We start from the raw sequence: 18,945 nt of genomic DNA on the forward strand, positions 1-18,945 counted from the left end.
CAATGATCAACCTTAACAATCCAACCATTCAAACCCAAACAAGAAAAAAAACAGTAACTACAACTGGCATCAACCTTAAGTATTACAATTTCAGAAATTTAATATGAAGCCCTCCTTTAAGATGAATTAATACTATTTTTGTTACTTTCCTTTTTACATCTTTCCCTTCTCCCCCCCCTTTCACCACACCATCCTCCTCTACCTATCATTTCACTATTGTTATTGTTTTCTTCTTTTCAACTATGTATAATTATCTGATTGTTGTTTTGATTCTGTAAACCGTTGTGATGGCTAAACCGAATGACGGTATATAAAAACGAATAAATAAATAAACAAACAAACTACAGACATCCCGCGATCTCAGACTGCAGCCACTGGTGCGCAGAGCGGTGATGGTGCCCATAGGGCCCACGGCGCTTTTGTGCTTACCAATGCAAAGCCACCAACGGGCACCCGACTCTGCACCCAGGACCTTGATTGCACTAAATCTAATTATAATCGGTTTGACGGTAAATGGCACCATCCCCAGTGCCACAGGTGCCCATGGATGTCGACCGCCTGGTGGCCCCAAAAGGGATTCAGCCCAAAGGTACAGGCCATGGAAGCCATGGGCACCTTCAGAGAGAGAGAGAGAGAGAGAGGCCCTGCAGCCCACCCACAGGTCACCAATGCCAAAAAGAACCAATGACCGCCAGTGCTAAAGGCAAAGCTCCTTGGATCACTTATTTGCCCGGGGGTGTCGATGCTGCGTGCTCAATGGCCTTGCAAGAATTACGGCTCATGACAGCTTCGTTAGCACCCATTAACATTGATGGTGTGCGCATCCTGGCGGGGCCTCCAATGCTGGGATCATTAGCTGAAGGGACAGCTCTGAGCTTCTCAGTATTCTATAGTGGACACCACCCAGGAGCCTTGAGGGCACCGGACCACTGTGCACTGATGCACTAGCGCACCAAGGTGCCTCAAGTAGATGGCTATCCCCTGCGCTTGATCTGTAAGAGGACAAAAACCCTTACCAAACAAGGGCTGCATGGTCATGCAGGGGCTTCAGTGAGTCCCGGTGGTTGATGGCCTCAGGGGCGACAAGGGCGCTTAATGGCGAACCTGGTGCCTGGTCGGTGGAGCTCAACATAGTCGAGCTAGTCATGAGAGGCATCAGTGGTCCGAAGACCTCTATGGTGGCCTCGCACCTCGATGGCCTCAATGGTATTGGGCCAGCACTGCCCCCTGGTCCTTCTATTATCTGAAAGTGTAAATAACAGATTCACATCTACTCGTTCAAGACCTCTCATGATCTTCAAGACCTCTATCATATCCCCCCCCCCCCCCTCAGCCGTCTCTTCTTCAAGCTTAACAGCCCCAACTTCTTCAGCCTTTCCTCATAGGGGAGCTGTTCCATTCCCTTTATCATTTTGGTTGCCATTCTCTGTACTTTCTCCATCGCAACTATATCTTTTTTGAGATGCACCAACCAGAATTGTACACAGTATTCAAGGTGCGGTCTCACCATGGAGTGATACAGAGGCATTATGACATTTTCTGTTTTATTAACCATTCCCTTCCTAATAATTCCTAACATTGTTTGTTTGTTTTTTTGACTGCTGCAGCACACTGAGCCGACGATTTCAAAGTATTATCCACTATGATGCCTAGATCTTTTTCCTGGGTGGTAGTTCCTAATATGGAACCTAACATCGTGTAACTACAGCAAGGGTTATTTTTCTCTATATGCAACAACTTGCACATATCCACATTAAATTTCATCTGCCATTTGGATGCCCAATCTTCCAGTCTTGCAAGGTCCTCCTGTAATGTATCACAATCCTCTTGTGATTTAACTACTCTGAATAATTTTGTATCATCCGCAAATCTGATAACCTCACTCGTCGTATTCCTTTCCAGATCATTTATAAATATATTGAAAAGCACCGGTCCAAGTACAGATCCCTGAGGCACTCTACTGTTTACCCTTTTCCACTGAGAAAATTGACCATTTAATCCTACTCTCTGTTTCCTGTCTTTTAACCACAACCCACTTCTCTGGACTGATCTGGCTATGTTCAGGAACTTACAAAAGGATTGGATAAGTTCTTGGAGGAGAAGTCCATTACCTGCTATTAAGTTCACTTAGAAAATAGCCACTGCCATTAGCAATGGTAACATGGAATAGACTTTTTTTGGGTACTTGCCAGGTTCTTATGGCCTGGATTGGCCACTGTTGGAAACAGGATGCTGGGCTTGATGGACACTTGGTCTGACCCAGTATGGCAATTTCTTATGTTCTTATGTTCTTATCCTTCTACTTAACTATGGTAGGGGACTAACAGAATCTCTACACATAATTCACATTTCTATAGATTTTATGCATGCATTATGGCTCTATTTTCTTAATTGATATTTTAATGGTGAAATAGGAAAATTGTTTTTTACCTGCTAATTTTCGATCCTGAAGTACCAGTCCAGAGAAGTGCGTTTATGCATCCCTACCAGCAGATGGAGGCAGAGAACAAAACTTTGAGGCACTGCTACATAACCGAGAATGCCACCTCAGTATTGACCTGTACCCAAGTCAAGATGTATACCTTAACAAAACCCATAAACCTTGGGCGAACAGAGACTTAAAAGTTGGAGTCCCCTGAAAACTAGGCCCCCTTAACACAAAACTTATACCAAACTATATACACTTTTCATTAATCTGACTATATCACATACCAGCTCAGCAACATCCAGAAGCAAGGAAGTCTTTTGAAAGATGGGAATGGGTCTCTGGATTGATCCGGGGTACTCCAGGAATGAAAATTAGCAGGGAAGAACCAATTTTCCTTTCCTGTTTGTACCCTGGATCAGTCCAGACAAGTGGGATGTACCCAAGCCCCTCTATTCTGGGCGGGAACATGAAAGAACTGCACGCAACATACTTTCCCCCAAACATCATCTCTTCTGGCACTCGCATATCCAAGTGGTAGCGTCTGGTAAAAGTGTGAAGATAAGACCATGTCGTGACAAATCTCCTGTGGAGAAAATAACTTACACTCCCCCCATGAGGTTGCCTGTGCCCTAGTGGAATGTGCTCTCCACACCCCACCCCTCTGGCACTGACCGGCCCTTACAGATGTAAGCTGAAGCTATAGTCTCCTTCAACCATCACGCAATAGTTCCCTTGTAAGACTTATTACCCTTCCTTGCACCAATGAACAGGACAAAAAGATGATCAGATCTCTGAAAAGCATTAGTCACCTTAAGATATTGCGAAAGAATCTGACGCACATCTAATAAGCTCCCTTGCCACTGGAGCATCGGCTGCCAAATTCGGAAAAGCCGGTAGCTGGTTAAGGTTAAAGGAGGACACCACCTTAGGCAAAAAGAAAGGAACCATACATAAAGAAATCCCATCCTCTGAAAAACGCAGGAAAGGGTCCACACACGGCACTGCTTGCCGTTCAGAAATCCTTCTAGCTGAACAGATAGCTACCAGGATAACAGCCTTCAAGGTTAAATCCTTTTAAAATGCCTTTTTTCACCGGTTCAAAGGAAGCACCTGAAGAACTAAAATTCAGATTCCATTCTAGACAAATCTTAAAGACCAGAGGTCGGAGATGTTTTGCCCCCTTGAGGAAATGAACCACATCCAGATGAGATGCCAAAACAGTCTTCCTTGAATCCTATCTCAAAGCTGCCACCTGAACCCAAAGGGAATTATAGGCCAAACCCTTAGCCAAGCCACTTTGCAAAAAGGCCAGAATCTGTGGAAAGTCCACATTCCAAGGCTACACCCTAATCTGCAAACACCACGATTTCAAACACCCTCCACACTCTGACTTAAGCCAATGACGTGGAATGCCTCTTTGCCTGAAGCAAAGTCGCAATCACAGGCTCAGAATAACCTTTCAAGCAGAGCCACCGCCTCTCAAAAGCCAAGCCGCTAGACAGAAGCCATCTTCCCGGTCGGAAAATACGAGCCCCTACCGCAACAGCTCTGACAAATGGGCCAAGTGTACAGGACCGTCCACCGATAGACGAAGATGGTCTGCAAACCATGGCCAGCGCGGCCACTAGGGTGCCACCAGAATCACCCTGTCTGGATGAAGTACCATACACCACAGCACTCGACCTACGAGAAGCCACGGTGGAAACACGTACAGCAGCAGATGTGTCGACCACGGTTGAACGAGAGCATAGACGCCATCCAATCTGACCTCCCTTCTGCAACTGAAAAACCAATCCAGCTTCGCATTTCCTGAAGTCGCTATGAGGACCACCGCTGGTCTGCCCAATCTGACCTGAATCAAGAGAAGACTTCTACCGACAACTCCCACTCCACTGGATCCAGACGCTGTCTGCTGGAGGAAGTCCGCCTGCATGTTGTCCACTCCGGCCACATGGGAAACATATATTCTTGCCAAATGTTTCTCCCGCCAAACAAATCTTTTTTGCTCTTCCAGCGCTACTAATTGGCTCTCCATTCTGCCCTGCCAGTTGATATATGCCACTGTCGTTGCACTGTCCAAGAACACTCACACCGCCTTGATTTGAATGAGTGGGAGAAATGCCAGTAAGGCTTTGCGCACTGCCCTGGTTTCCAGCCGATTGTTGGACAAGGTTGCCTCCTCTGACGACCACTGCCTCTGGGCCGATTTTCCTTGACACACTGCCCTCCCCAACCAGAGAGACTGGCATCTGTAGTCATTACCACCCAGTTGAGCACTTCCAGATCCACCCATTTCTCAAGATTAAGCCGAGAGCCACCACGAGACTGGACCTGGCATCCTCAGGCAACAGCAAAGGAAGCTGAAATTCCTCTAAGTGGATTCCAACAGCATAACAGTGCCCTTTGCAGCAGGCGCATGGAACCAACTCCAGTGTAGAAGTCATGGAACCCAGAGCCTGCAAATAATCCCAGACTCTGGGAACAGACAGATCTGACTTTGAATTGGACTACTCTCTCCGTAGTCCGAAACACCTTCCCCATCCGAGCATCGAAGCATGCCCCCAGATATTCCAACAACTAAGTCAGCTTTAAATGGCTCTTTACCAGGGTCGTCACCTAGCCCAATGAATCCAGGAGCTGCAGGACCTGCTGGACTGAGTGACAACACTCCATTTCCAACTTCGCCAGTACTAACCAATCCTCCAGGTATGGGTGCACCAGGATACCTTCCTTCTTGAGTGCTGCCGCCACTACCACCTTCATCACCTTTGTGAATGTGCATGGTGCTGTCGCTAACCCCTAGGACCATAAACCTCTGGCATTTGGCCCGAATGGGGATATGGTGATAAGCTTCCGACAAGTCCAACAAAGCCAGAAACTCCCCTTTGCGCACCGCTGCTATCACTGTGTGCAACGTCTCCATCCGAAACCAAAACACCCAGAGAGCAGCATCGACCTTCTGCAGATCGAGAATGGCTGAAAAGTCCCCTCTTTTAAGGGCACCATGAAGGACACAGAGTACCGACTTTTTCCCCTCTGCTGAGGAGGCACTGGAACAATGGCATGCAGGAGCTGTAGCCATTGCAAAGTATCCCGCACCACCTCTCGCTTGTACCAGGAGACACAGCAGGAGATTACAAAGGCGCACTGAGCATACGAGAAAATTCTAAGGCGTAGCTGTCTTTACCACTTCCAGGACCCACTGGTTTGAGGCGATCCTGGTCCACTCCTTGTAAAAGAGGGACAGCCTCCCTCCAATAGTCACCGGAGAGGAGCGGACAAGCCCGCCTTCATTGGCCAATCTTATTTCCACCCCCTCCCTGGGACCCACCATCCCTAAGAAATCTGCGTTGGGCTCGAAAGGACTGCTGCTTGCCCGTATTCTGTTTTTGCGCCACCGGCCCAGAGCTCTTACTAGCGCAAAACCTCCTTGCCTCTCTGAAGGGAGCTCGTAGAGAAAGACTTCTTGGGGGTCTTCCTTTCCTCAGGCAACTTATTACCCTTCGACTCCCCCAACTGTTTCATGAGCTGATCCAGATCCTCCCCAAACAAGAGCTTGACCCTGAAGGGGAGGTTAGACAGTTGGGCTTTAGCCCACACCTCTGCCGACCAATTTCGTAGCCAAAGGAGTCTCTGCGCTGCCATCGCAGAGACCATATCATATCATACAGAGCATCAGCTACACCGCCGCTTGAAGACTCAAGGCTGACACCTCAAAAGGAAAATTAGTTTCTTACCTGATAATTTTCGTTCCTGTAGTACCAAGGATCAGTCCAGGACACCTGGGTTGTGACCCCGCACCAGTAGATGGAGACAGATTAAAACTTGTGGGCGGAGCTACATATGCTCCTGTGCCAGTCACAGCCCCTCAGTCATACGTAATGTCAAAGTAGACAAAAAATAGAACAACCAAACTAAATAACTAACCTTAACAGGGAGCCATTCAAGGACCCCCAACCGGAACAGAACCCCAAAACGAGGGAACGAAGCAATAACCGGAATAGTTAACAAAGAAATGAGCGGACTCTCCGTTTCTTCAGAACAGTACGGGCGGGATCCTGGACTGATCCTTGGTACTACAGGAACGAAAATTATCAGGTAAGAAACTAATTTTCCTTTCCCTGTACGTACCAGGATCAGTCCAGGACACCTGGGATGTACCAGAGCTAAATTACCGAGGGTGGGAAGCAGAGAGTCCCGCTCGGAGTACCCTCTCTCCAAAACCCCCAGAATTCGCAGCCTGAACATCCAACCGATAGTGTCTAATGAAGGTATGTAAGGACTTCCAGGTAGCTGCCCTACAAATCTCTTGAGGCGAAACCTGAGAAGATTCCGCCCAAGACGCAGCATGAGCTCTTGTCGAATGAGCCCTGAGACCGTTCGGGATAGGCTTGCCTCGTAACACGTACGCTGAGCCGATGGCCTCTTTAAGCCACCGTGCGATTGTCGTCCTGGAAGCCGGGCCTCCTTTCTTTGGGCCCGAGAATAGAACAAAGAGATGATCCGACACCCGGAAAGGGTTAGTGACTTCTAGATAACGGAGGAGAACCCTCCGCACATCCAACTTCCGCAATTCTTTCCATTGCGGGTCCGAATATTCAGCACCTGCGAAAGCGGGAAGCTCAATAGACTGGTTCAAATGAAACGGTGACACCACTTTTGGCAAAAAAGACAGAACCGTCCGCAGGGAAACTCCCGTATCTGAAATCCGCAGGAATGGCTCCCGACAAGACAAAGCCTGTAATTCCGAGACTCTCCGAGCCGAGGTAATCGCAACCAGGAAAACGGTCTTTAAAGTAAGATCCTTAAGAGTAGACCGTTTTAAGGGTTCGGAGCCGTAGACAAAGAAGAAAGGACCCAATTAAGATTCCAGGAGGAACATGGATGATGAAGTGGTGGATGAAGATGTTTAGCCCCCCGAAGAAAACGAGAGACATCGGGATGCAGGGCCAGGGAGGAACCGCGAACCTTACCCCGCAAACAACCAATCGCCGCCACCTGTACACGAAGGGTACTACAAGAAAGCCCTTTGGCTAGACCGGCCTGAAGAAAAGCCAGAATATCAGAAACGGAAGCGGAAATGGGATCTAGCCCTCGGCTGATACACCACTCCTCAAAAACTACCCAGACACGTACATAAGCCAAGGACGTAGACTGCTTTCTGGACCGCAGTAACGTGGCTACCACAGCATCTGAATAGCCTTTTTTCTTTAGACGTTGCCTCTCAAAAGCCATGCCGCGAGACAGAAGTGATCCGCATCCTCCAAACAAACGGGGCCCTGACGAAGGAGCCCCGGAAACCCCTGTAGCCGAAGGGGAGCATCCACTGACAGCTGAACGAGATCCGCAAACCAAGGGCGCCGTGGCCACTCCGGCGCTACCATGATCACGTTGGACGGGTGCAACTCTATGCGCCTTAAGATCTTGCCTATCATTGGCCACGGAGGGAACACGTACAACAACACGTTGGTTGGCCAAGGAAGAACCAGCGCATCGACGCCCTCGGCTCCTCGCTCCCGACGTCGACTGTAAAAGCGAGGAGCCTTCGCGTTGTGCCACGTGGCCATCAGGTCCATGTGGGGCAGCCCCCACCGATCGCAAATGAGATGAAAGGCATCTTCCGTCAGCTCCCATTCTCCAGGATCGAGGTGGTGTCGACTGAGGAAGTCCGCCTGAACATTGTCGACCCCGGCTATGTGAGACGCTGCTATGGAGTTGAGATGGCATTCTGCCCAACTCATCAGAAGCTTTGCCTCTTCCGCCACAAGTGGACTTCTTGTCCCCCCTTGGCGATTGATGTATGATACTGTTGTTGCATTGTCCGACAACACACGGACTGCCTTCCCTTGGACCAACGGGAGGAAGGCTTGCAGAGCCAGGCGCACCGCTCTGGTTTCCAGACGGTTGATGGACCACTGCGACTGGACGGAGGACCATCGGCCCTGTACCGACTTGTCTAGGCAGACCGCTCCCCAACCGGAGAGACTGGCATCCGACGTCACCACTGTCCAGTCGGGGACCAACAGAGACACTCCGCAAGAGAGATGGCCCGGATCGAGCCACCAGTGAAGACTCTCCCGCGCCTGAGTCGTGAGTGGAAGTGGTAGGTGGAACTCTTCTGATACCGGCTTCCATCGGGAGAGCAACGCAAATTGTAATGGTCGCAGATGAGCGAAAGCCCAAGGAACCAACGCCAGTGTGGACGCCATAGATTCCAGAACCGTCAGATAATCGCGAACCAGCGGCAGCTGAAGACTTAATAATCGACGCACTTGACATTGAAGCTTGCGTGCACGATCCGCGGACAGAAAAACCTTGCCCTGCTTCGTGTCGAAAAGAGCTCCCAGGTATTCCAAGGACTGGGTAGGAACAAGCTGACTCTTGTTGAGATTGACAACCCAACCTAAGGTCTGCAACAACTGGAGGACTCTGGCTACCGCCTGACGGCAACAGGTTTCGGACTTGGCTCGAATCAGCCAATCGTCCAAGTAGGGGTGCACCAGGAACCCCTCTCGTCGAAGGTGAGCCGCCACCACTACCATCACTTTTGTAAATGTTCGCGGAGCCGTGGCGAGGCCGAAGGGAAGAGCCCGAAATTGGTAGTGTCTGCCCAAGATGCAAAATCTGAGAAATCTCTGGAAAGACGGCTGAATTCCGACGTGGAGGTACGCCTCCGTGAGGTCTAGGGAGGCCATGAATTCGCCTGGACGAACCGAGGCAATCACTGACCGAATCGTTTCCATCTTGAAGTGTGGAATACGCAGACACTTGTTTACTCCTTTGAGGTCCAAAATCGGTCGGGCCGTGCCATCCTTCTTCGGCACGATGAAGTAAATGGAATAACGACCCGTGCCTTGTTGATTGGGAGGAACGGGGACGATTGCTCCTAAATCTTCCAGGCGCCGAAGGGTGCTTAGCACTGCCGTCATCTTTTTTGGGCACTTGCAGGGCGACATCAGGAACTTGTCTGCTGGAGTCCGTACAAAATCTAACGCGTAACCGTGTCTTATGATGTTGAGGACCCACTGATCGGAAGTTATTTTGGCCCATTCCTCGAAAAACAAGGTCAGCCTCGCCCCTACGTTTGGAACGGAGGCCAGAGGCTGCCGTAAGGAATGGACCCGCCGTATCTCATTGAGAGGCTTTGGGCCCCGTGCTGGACGGGGTGCCTCCCTGTCTGCCGTAACGTTTCCCGCGAAAGGACTGTGGCCATGAAGAAGCCCGGGAAGAAGTCGAGCGATAAGACTGACCCGAGGACCTCTGTGGACGAGATTTCTTGTTGCCTCGGAACCGGGATCTGGCCGAATAAGAGGACCGGGCTCTGGACCTGTTTTCTGGGAGTTTAAAAGCCCTGTTCTCACCAAGAGAAAGCATCAGATCATCCAACTCTTTACCGAACAATAACTTTCCCTTGAAAGGCAGAGCTCCAAGGTGAGCTTTGGAGGATCCATCCGCCGCCCAATTGCGAAGCCAAAGCAAGCGGCGCGCCGAGACAGCAGAAACCATGGATCTAGCGGAAGTACGTAGTAGATCATAAAGAGCATCCGCACCATAAGCAATGGCAGCCTCTAGGCGATCCGCCTGTGTGGCCTCTTCAGGGGAAAGACCTGCATTCGCCTGTAGAACTTGGGCCCAGCGCAAACTAGCCCGCATGGCATAGTTGCTACAGATAGCAGCTCGGACTCCCAATGCTGAGACCTCGAAGATCTTCTTGAGCTGCACCTCCAGCTTCCTGTCCTGTATGTCTCTAAGGGCCGTGGCCCCAGTGACCGGAATCGTGGAACGTTTCGTTACCGCTGACACCGCAGAATCCACCTTTGGAAGCCGAAGAAGTTCCAGTGCGTCCTCCGGCAAGGGGTAGAGCTTATCCATGGCTTTGGTTACCTTCAGTCCCAGCTCAGGAGTGTCCCACTCCCGAAACAAAATGTCCGATGCCGAGAAATGGAATGGGAAGGCTACCGCTGGACCAGTGAGTCCCAGCAGGACTGGATCCATGGTTGCTCCGGGGCGAGAGACTGTCGGTGGGGCTTCAACCCCTAACTCGTTGAGAATTGCCGGAATAAGCGGGGACAGCTCGTCCCTTCGGAAAAGACGTACCACCTTCGGGTCGTCCCCATCACCGGCTTGCGAAGGTTTGCCCGGCCCCGACTGGGCAGAATTGTCCCCCGTCGCGCCATCGACCCCCGTCAGGGGCTCATCAGGCGGATCCACCTCATCTTGTGAGGTGGAGTCGGTATCTATATCCTGCGGGACACCTCTTGGTGTCCGTTTTCTTGTCGCAGGGTCATCCCGGGATTTTTTCTTCTTTGGAGTGTCCCCTTTGGAGTGGCTATGCAGCTCCTTGTGTCTGCGGCCCTTGTATTTTAAAACTTTGCGCAGCAGGAGGGCAAAATCCGCCGAAAACGAGGACTCAGAATCTGAGGTGACCGAATCATCACCATCCTCATCCGGGGACTTAGCCCCCCCGGTGGAAGCCCCCCCTGAAGACCGTTGTTGAGGCGACAACGCGGGAGGCACGGCAGAATCCCCTGCAGGTTCCTGCCTGACTTCATGAACAGAAGCCAAGATGGCCGCCGCTCCCGCACTGAGCGGGAAGGGGTCAGCTGGCGTGACAGGAACGGCGGGAGTGCGCGACGGCGACCGCACCGACCGGGAACGGACCCCCCTGCATTTTGTAGAAGGTCCCTCCCCGCCCGGAACGCAGGCGGAACAAATTCCCTCATGGGAGAGCCGCGCGCGCGGCAAACTGTACCCCGAGGCATCCTCACAGTCGCGCGGCGAAGGAAAATTAAAAATAAAATTTAAAGCGCCGAAAAACTCCCCTCCCCTCGCCGAACCGAGGACCTATTTCCCCCCCGGCGAAGAAGAAAACGGAGAGCCGACACAAACAAAGAAAAAATAAAAATACACTTTTTTTTCTTTTTTTCTTTTTTTTTTAAATCAAACCTGCCGCTGTCCAGGGTCCTGGGGCTCCTGCTCCTGTTGGGGGTGAGTGAACCGGGCTCCCCGGTGTCACCCCAACGCTGCTGCTTTGGCAGTTCGGGTCCTCGACCCTCAGCAGCGGCCTCAACCAGGGGGGGATGGTCCTCTCAGAACCTTCCCACCCCCCTGGGAGGCAGGACGGACAGCTTCTTTTAAACTAGTCTAACCAAGATTAGAATCAAAAAATTTACCTTAGAAACAAACTGAGCTTAAAATTACTAAAATAACTAAAATAACCCTGACTAAAACTAAATATCAGTCCTCAGGGCACCCAGAGGCTGTGACTACACCTGCACCACCTACTGGAGACAGAGTAAGACTGAGGGGCTGTGACTGGCACAGGAGCATATGTAGCTCCGCCCACAAGTTTTAATCTGTCTCCATCTACTGGTGCGGGGTCACAACCCAGGTGTCCTGGACTGATCCTGGTACGTACAGGGAACAGCCTTTAAAGTAAAATTTCCAGTTTCCGATCCTAGACATCCTTCAATGTGGCTGAACCTGTCACTGGAATGGTCATCTTCTTGGTAACCACGGACACCGCCACATCCACCTTTGGAATCCTCCTCGAGTCCAATGTCTGTTCCGGCAAGGGATATAATTTAGCCATAGCCCTGGCCACCTTCAAGCCAGGTTTGGGAGATTCCCACTCTCGATCCACCAGCTTCTTCACCTTCTTTGGCAATGGAAAAGCCTTAGGGGGTCCCTGTAATCCCTCTAGGACCAGGTTTACCTCTTCATTATCCAAATCCTCCTAAATGAAGTTAATCCCCAGCTCCTCCAGCACCTGGGGAATTAGCGGGCCCAGTTCATCCCTATGGAACAGCCGAACCACCCGAGGGTCGTCACCATTCACGATCAGAATCTCATTTGGATCCTGCATTGGATCCCCCAATGCATTAACAGGATCCTGATATTGATCTGATCCACCAGTCCTCCCTGCATCTGATTGGATCAACTGTCTCCTCTGAACAGAGTCTTCTTCTACCACGGCCTTACAGAACCAAAGCTCGCAGGAACCCTCCAGACTCTGAATGCCCTTGATCCCTAGGCTTCTTAGTCTTCAGGGACTTCCAGGGCAAAAACCTCTTGGTCCCTGCTCTCTTGCTGGCCAAATAGGCCTTATGAAGCAGGAGGATAAAATCTGCGGAAAAGCTTACGGATCTGAAGAAGAAGGGACTGGGTCCACGTCCTCTGTGCTTCCTTCCATCCCCTGCTACCAGCAAGAGATACGGAGTGAGAAGGGAGTTCTAAGGCACCGAAACAGCAACCAGAGTCCCAACATGTGTGGACAAAATGACCGCCAGCTACTCTGCCCCCCCCAAGGCCTCAAGAACCGGCCCAGCCCACCTCGTGTTCCCGCCACCCTGCGGATGTCTCCCTCCCCCGGAGACAAATTCCCTGCAAAACACGGCCGAATCAAGGAGAGCCTGTTTCAAATAGCAGCCGTGACAAACTTTGCCAAGCTGCGCAGGAGGCAGCATGCCGGCGTGATCGGGCCTAAAAATAGCCCCTAGCGACATGAGGAGAAAATGGAACTGTCCGCTGCTGAAAACAGCCCCCAGGCCCAAAAGAGGAACAAATTTGCCCCTCCCCCCTGCACCTTTACCTGCCTACTGGCAGAGAAATCCAGCCACTCAACTGTCTCAGTCCTGCTCCTCCTCTGCCTGTAAAGTTGTTGGGTTGTTGTTTTTTTTTCCTCAAAAAAACCACACAGCCACTCACAAACAGGGCCAGGGAAAGGAAGAAAATTCAAATACTTCCCTGTTTCCAAAGAAGGCCAAGCACCGAGGGTGCCAGGGACCCAGAGGGAGTGAGGGAACCAGGAACCCTGGCTTTCACCCCCACCTGACAACAAGGGCTGAGGCAGAACAAGGATCTCCAATTCCTTCCCCCACCCCCCCACTTGCTATGCTCAACCTGAGGGATGGCCCACAAAGGAACCTAACACCTTGGGGAGCTGAAATCTCCTAAAAATTATTTTATTTTTTTTTGAGAAACTCCAGGCTACAGGTTTGCACCTCTATAATCTGCTGGAAACAGAGAAATACAGGTCAATACTGAGGGACTGCAGGTGGCACTCTCGGTTATGCAGCAGTGACTCACAGTTTTGTTCTCTGCTTCCATCTGCTGGTAGGGATGCATAAACCCACTTGTCTGGACTGATCCGAGATACTAACAGGAACTGTGTATTAAAAAAAAAAAAACTGTAACCTACAGACCTGGATTTCCACACAGGCCTGCACCTAGAGTGTAAATATTCTGGAGGCAGCAAAGTGTCAAGTCTCGCAAAATATTGTGGTGGATACAGGCTGCGACACCCCATCTCCTGCTCCTAGACAGTTTAGTTACATATCTGAGAGAAACAGAATTCTGCAGCCCAGGTGGTATGCATAAGGTTGGGAAGGTTCTTGGTGGTATCAGCCTACCTGACACAGCTGGGCTGGGGTGCTACAACTGATACCGCTGGGGTGCTACAAGGCTACCATAGATTATCTAGGAAGGTGGAGAGGTGGTAGCATCAATAGTGCCTAGGGGCAGCAAAAACCTAAATCTATTACTGGAATTTATAACATGCTGCTACAAATTTTAAGTTACCTTTCCAATGTTTACCGCTACTGCTTTTTCCACACTTTCCTTTATGGTGTTTACTGGTACTGCCCTTTTCATACATTCCAGAGTTGTCAGTAAGGTTACATTCCTAAATAAAAAAGTCAAGGCAAATAAATATATTTCTAAGAAAGCGATTTAAAAAATATGATCGGACAATTACCTCTCCCAGAGCTTATTCACTAATAAAAATAAAATCATCTTCATAAATTTATACAGATCATAGTTATTGTTCTACTCATATTTGTGTCATGGAAAACTTTATAAAGTGCCCTGTTTAAGAGCACCATAAAAATACAATAAATATACATTTACACAACACAAACATGTAGCAGAATGCAGAAATCACCAAGTTCACATGCTGCTGATGAGTGGAAATGAGCCGGGCAGATTTAACACCAGCCTGCCATGATTGATTAATTATGCTCAATTTGGTACACATGATACAATTATCTGTAAGCCATCCTGTTATGTAGGTCTGGTTCGGGACCTGATCTGTAGACCCTGCGGATGCTGTCAATGAACCAATACAGGATATCCGCACACTCTGCCTATGCACAACCACACAGCAACTGCAGCAACTATACGGCAGAGTTGCTTACCTGTAACAGGTGTTCGAGGACAGCAGGATATTAGACTTCAGACATGAATGACATCACTAGATGGAGCCCTAATACGGAAAACTTGTGTGAAAGTTTCTGGAAACTTTGACTAAGCACACCGAGCATGCCCAACATGCCCTATACCATGTGCCCATACAAGATCAGTCTTGTAACATAGAATGATAATTAAATAAAAAAAATAAAAGAAACCAATCTCCACAGGCTGGCGGGCGGGTTTCATGAGGACTAACATCCTGCTGTCCTCGGAGAACACCTGTTACAGGTAAGCAACTCTGCTTTCTCCAATGACAAGCAGGATGATAGCCCTCACACATGGGTGAATCCCTAGCTACGGGCTGCTCCCCAACACAAAAGGGGAACAAAAGATTCTCAACCAGGTCCAATGAGCACAACACCACCAGTGCTGTTGGTAACAGAGGGGGAGATAGCCTGAACCTAAACAACGGGCCCTAGATAGGAGAGTTCGGTTCTACACTTCATACCAGTTCCGAAGGACCCGAACCTACTGTTGCATTGGCCATCCCTATCCAAACAGTAATGTGATATGAATGTGTGGAGAGAACTCTACATCGCAGCCTTGCAGTTCTCCTCCACAGGAACTGCTCACAAGTGGGCCACAGACGCTGTCATGGCTCTGATAGAATGAGCTTATACATGACCCCCCAAGATGCAGTCCCGCCTGGCCATAACAGGAGATGCAATCTGCTAGCCAATTGGATATTGTCTGTTTGGCAATGGCAAAGCACAACCTATTATTCTAATAAATAAATAAATACAAAATTCGGGTGGACTTTCTATGGGCTTCTGTCCGCTCCAGATAAAAGCAGATAAAATATAACTGTGCAGTGCTTGTCCACCTTGGTGCGATAGGGCCTGGGCAAGAATACTGGTAGAACAATTGACTAGTTAAGATAGAAGTCCGTCACCTCCTCAGGCAGGAACTTAGGATGCATACGCAAGACTACCTTGTCATGTTAAAACTTAGTATAATGTGGATAAGTCACTAAGACCTGGAGCTCGCTGACCCTGCGGGTTGAAGTGACTCCCACCAAAAATATGACCATCCAGGTCAGGTACTTCAGGTCACAGGTGTGCAGCAGCTCAAAAGGAGCTTTCATCAGCTGAGATAACATCACGTTGAGGTCCCAAGACACAGCTGGAGGCCTCAGTGAGGCTTCAATTGACGTAGGCCCCGCATGAAGCCTACAACTATAGGCTATACATAGATGGGCATACAATCTACACCTTGGTGGCATGCGCCAACTGCATTGAGATGAACACGTTCGGAGTTGGTCTTTAAGCCAATCTCCAACAGGTGAAGGAGGTAGTCAAGCACTTTTTGATTAGTGCAGGAGAACAGATCTAGGGCCTTCTATTATACTACACAGAAAACCTCCTCTACTTCAGCCCATAGGACTTTCTAGTGGAAGGCTTTCTAGAAGCCACCAGGACCTGAGAAACATTCTCTGAAGATCAAGAAACTGCAGGATTAACCTTACAACATCCAGGCTGTGAGCGACAGGGCCTGGAAGCTGGGATGCCGCAGCCTGCCTTGATCTTGCATGATGAGGAGATCTAGGGAATTCCCCAGACTGATTGGTCTCCAGATGGACAACTCCCGTAGGAGTGGAAAACCAGACCTGTCTCGGCCAATGACCATAGTCCCCCTGTCCCTCACGAAGCTTCAAGAGAATTGGCCAGTAAGGGAATCGGAGGATATGATTACAGAAGAATATTGCCCCACTGGTGGGCAAGGGCAACCGAGGCTGTCTTCTGTCTGACATGTATAGGGAGCAGAAGTAAGGCACCTTCATGTTGCAGGGGAGCACGAACAGATCTATATCCGGGCTCCCCAGAGGGGGGTATATCCTATTTGCTAACCTCTGGTCCAGGGACCACTCTTGGGGTCTGAAGGTTCGGCTCAGCCAGTCCGCTACCACGTTCTCCATCCCAGCCAGGTACATGACCCTGAACACCATTTTGTGGGACAGGGCCCTCGACCACATCTGGACCACTTTCTGACACAGAAGGTATAATCCAGTGCTTCCCTGCTTGTTAACATACCACATAGCTATTTGGTTGTCAGCGTGGATAAGGCCAACTTTTTTTGGATAGTCAATCTCTGAAAGCCCTTAGTGCGTACCTGATTGCCTAAAGCTACATAAGGCTGATTTGACAAGAGCATTCCTGGCCGGACCAGAGACCCTTAGGTGCTGAGCCTATCTACATGACCTTCCCACCCCAGGGTGGATGCATCCCTGGTTAGAACAATTTGGGTAGGGGGACTTCAAAACAAGGTCCTCCATTCACTAGACTCCGTAACTTTTACGTTATGTTATTAACCCCATATATCTGTATCCAAGTTATAACTACCTGTTCTTTGTGAGACATCAACTTGTCATTGTTATTGTTTAGAATGTAAACCGAATTGATCAGTAATTCTGTTACTGGAAAATCGGTATATAAAAATGCTAAATAAATAAATAAATTCCAGATTTGGAAGTACTCGCCACCAGGACATTGAGTCCCGGAAGAGAGAGTGACTCAGATGCAGTCCTGGAGCCTCTGAGTGGCCTGGTGCCTCTGCAACCTCCGGGTCCATGGGCTCCATGTATGTGTAAACGTGCCAAGGGAGTAACACGGATGGTTGCAGCCATATGGCCCAACAACCTCAACATATGCCAGGCTGACACCTGCTGGTTCTGTTGGATCTCTGCCAAGACGGTCATCAAGGTGAAGGCCCTCTAGCGAGGCAGGAAGGCCTTGGCTTGAGCCGTGTGTCTAGCAGGACTCCTATGAAGTCCAATTGAAGTGACGGGCTAATATAGGACTTTGGGTAGTTGAGAACGAACCCTAATGACTCCAACACCCGGATGGTCAAGCACATGGACCTGGTGGCACCTGCCTGAGTATGCTCTTGATCAGCCAATCGTCCAAATATAGGAAAACTCCCAGCCGCGGAGGTGCACCACCACCACAGCCAGGTATTTTGTGAAGGCTCGTGGGGCTGACGAGAGCCTGAACAGCAATACCCAGTACGGAAGTGCAGTTTTCCCCACTACAAGTCTGAGATACTTCCTGTGACTGGGAAAGATCTCTAAATGAGTGTATGTATCCTTTAGGGTCGAGTAAGCTTAGCCAGTCCCCTTTTGGGGACTTAGAAACTTGTTCAACGCCCTTAGGTATAGGATGGGACAGTCCTCCTTTTCTCTTTGGAATTAGGAAGTTCCTAGAATAGAATCCTCGACCTCTTTGACCTGGTGGTGCGGGCTCGACTGCTCTCTCTGTTACTAGTGGAGCTCTCTTCCCTCTTAATACCTCCTGATTTATTTATTTAAAATATTTATATGGGATCACGTGATGCTAGCCGAGTGATCAGACGTGTGGCTGATTGCTCTGAGGACCCCCCCTCTGCTTTAGCCCACCAAACGAGCGCTAAACTGGCCAGTTCAACACCTTCCACGACCATAATCGGAGCCTAGCACACCGCGAACAACTCAAGAGCTGCACTGTAGGTTAGCCCCGCACTATGGCGACAAAACTCAGCAAAAAGGAGAAGGCGAAGGGGCCCGACATTAAAATGGCCGACGCACCGGAGGCGCACCCGACACACGAACCTTCTGACCCTGCAGGAACAGACATCGCGGCGACCGTGATTGCAGCTCGGAAGGCAGGTTCGTACAGCTCTCTGCCCAAATCGCTGGGGTAAGCACGCAGCTGGGAGCCATTCAATCGCAGCTACAGGCAGCAGAGCAAAGGATCTCCGACGTAGAAGACAAAATGGAGTCCGAGGGGAGGGAAATAAAAGCATTGAAAGACGTCCAGGCAGTGCCTCCAAAACAAAATTGATGACCTCGAAAACCGATTGAGGAGGAACAATTTAAGATAATAGGCATACCTGAAAGCATTCCTGAAATGGAACTCTGTCCACGCTTAGAAACCTGGCTGTCCCAAACGCTTCAATTAGATACACTGCATGGAGCCTTTTTTTATTGAGCGCACCCACAGGCTGGGTGCTCCCCCCTCTGAGACACCTTTATCAACCAGGCCCAGAGTGGTCATCTTAAGAGCCCTCAACTTTGCTCATAAAGTTCAGATCCTTCGGGCTTATAGAAAAACATCACAATTGACCTTCGAAGGGGCCAAAATCCTCATTTTTCAGGACTACTCAGCCTCTGTGGCCCTGGAGCGGAAGGCATTCTCTCCGGTGTGTTCGCAGCTGGCTAACTTAAACCTAAGGGCGACTTTGCTTTCTCCCGGCCAAATTAAGGCTCACACACAACGGCCAAGTCCATGTGTTTC

General features: G+C 49.8%; 1 protein-coding gene across 1 annotated transcript in view; it reads right to left on the minus strand.

Moving 5' to 3' along the window:
* Positions 1–18,945, minus strand: part of HLTF (helicase like transcription factor) — a 333,607-nt gene that overhangs the window by 253,987 nt on the left and 60,675 nt on the right. The window contains 1 exon segment of the mRNA XM_029615024.1: positions 14,009–14,111. Coding sequence (XP_029470884.1) covers positions 14,009–14,111 — 103 coding nt within the window.

Source organism: Rhinatrema bivittatum, chromosome 9, assembly GCF_901001135.1.
Source record: "Rhinatrema bivittatum chromosome 9, aRhiBiv1.1, whole genome shotgun sequence".
In the NCBI taxonomy this organism is placed as follows: domain Eukaryota; kingdom Metazoa; phylum Chordata; class Amphibia; order Gymnophiona; family Rhinatrematidae; genus Rhinatrema; species Rhinatrema bivittatum.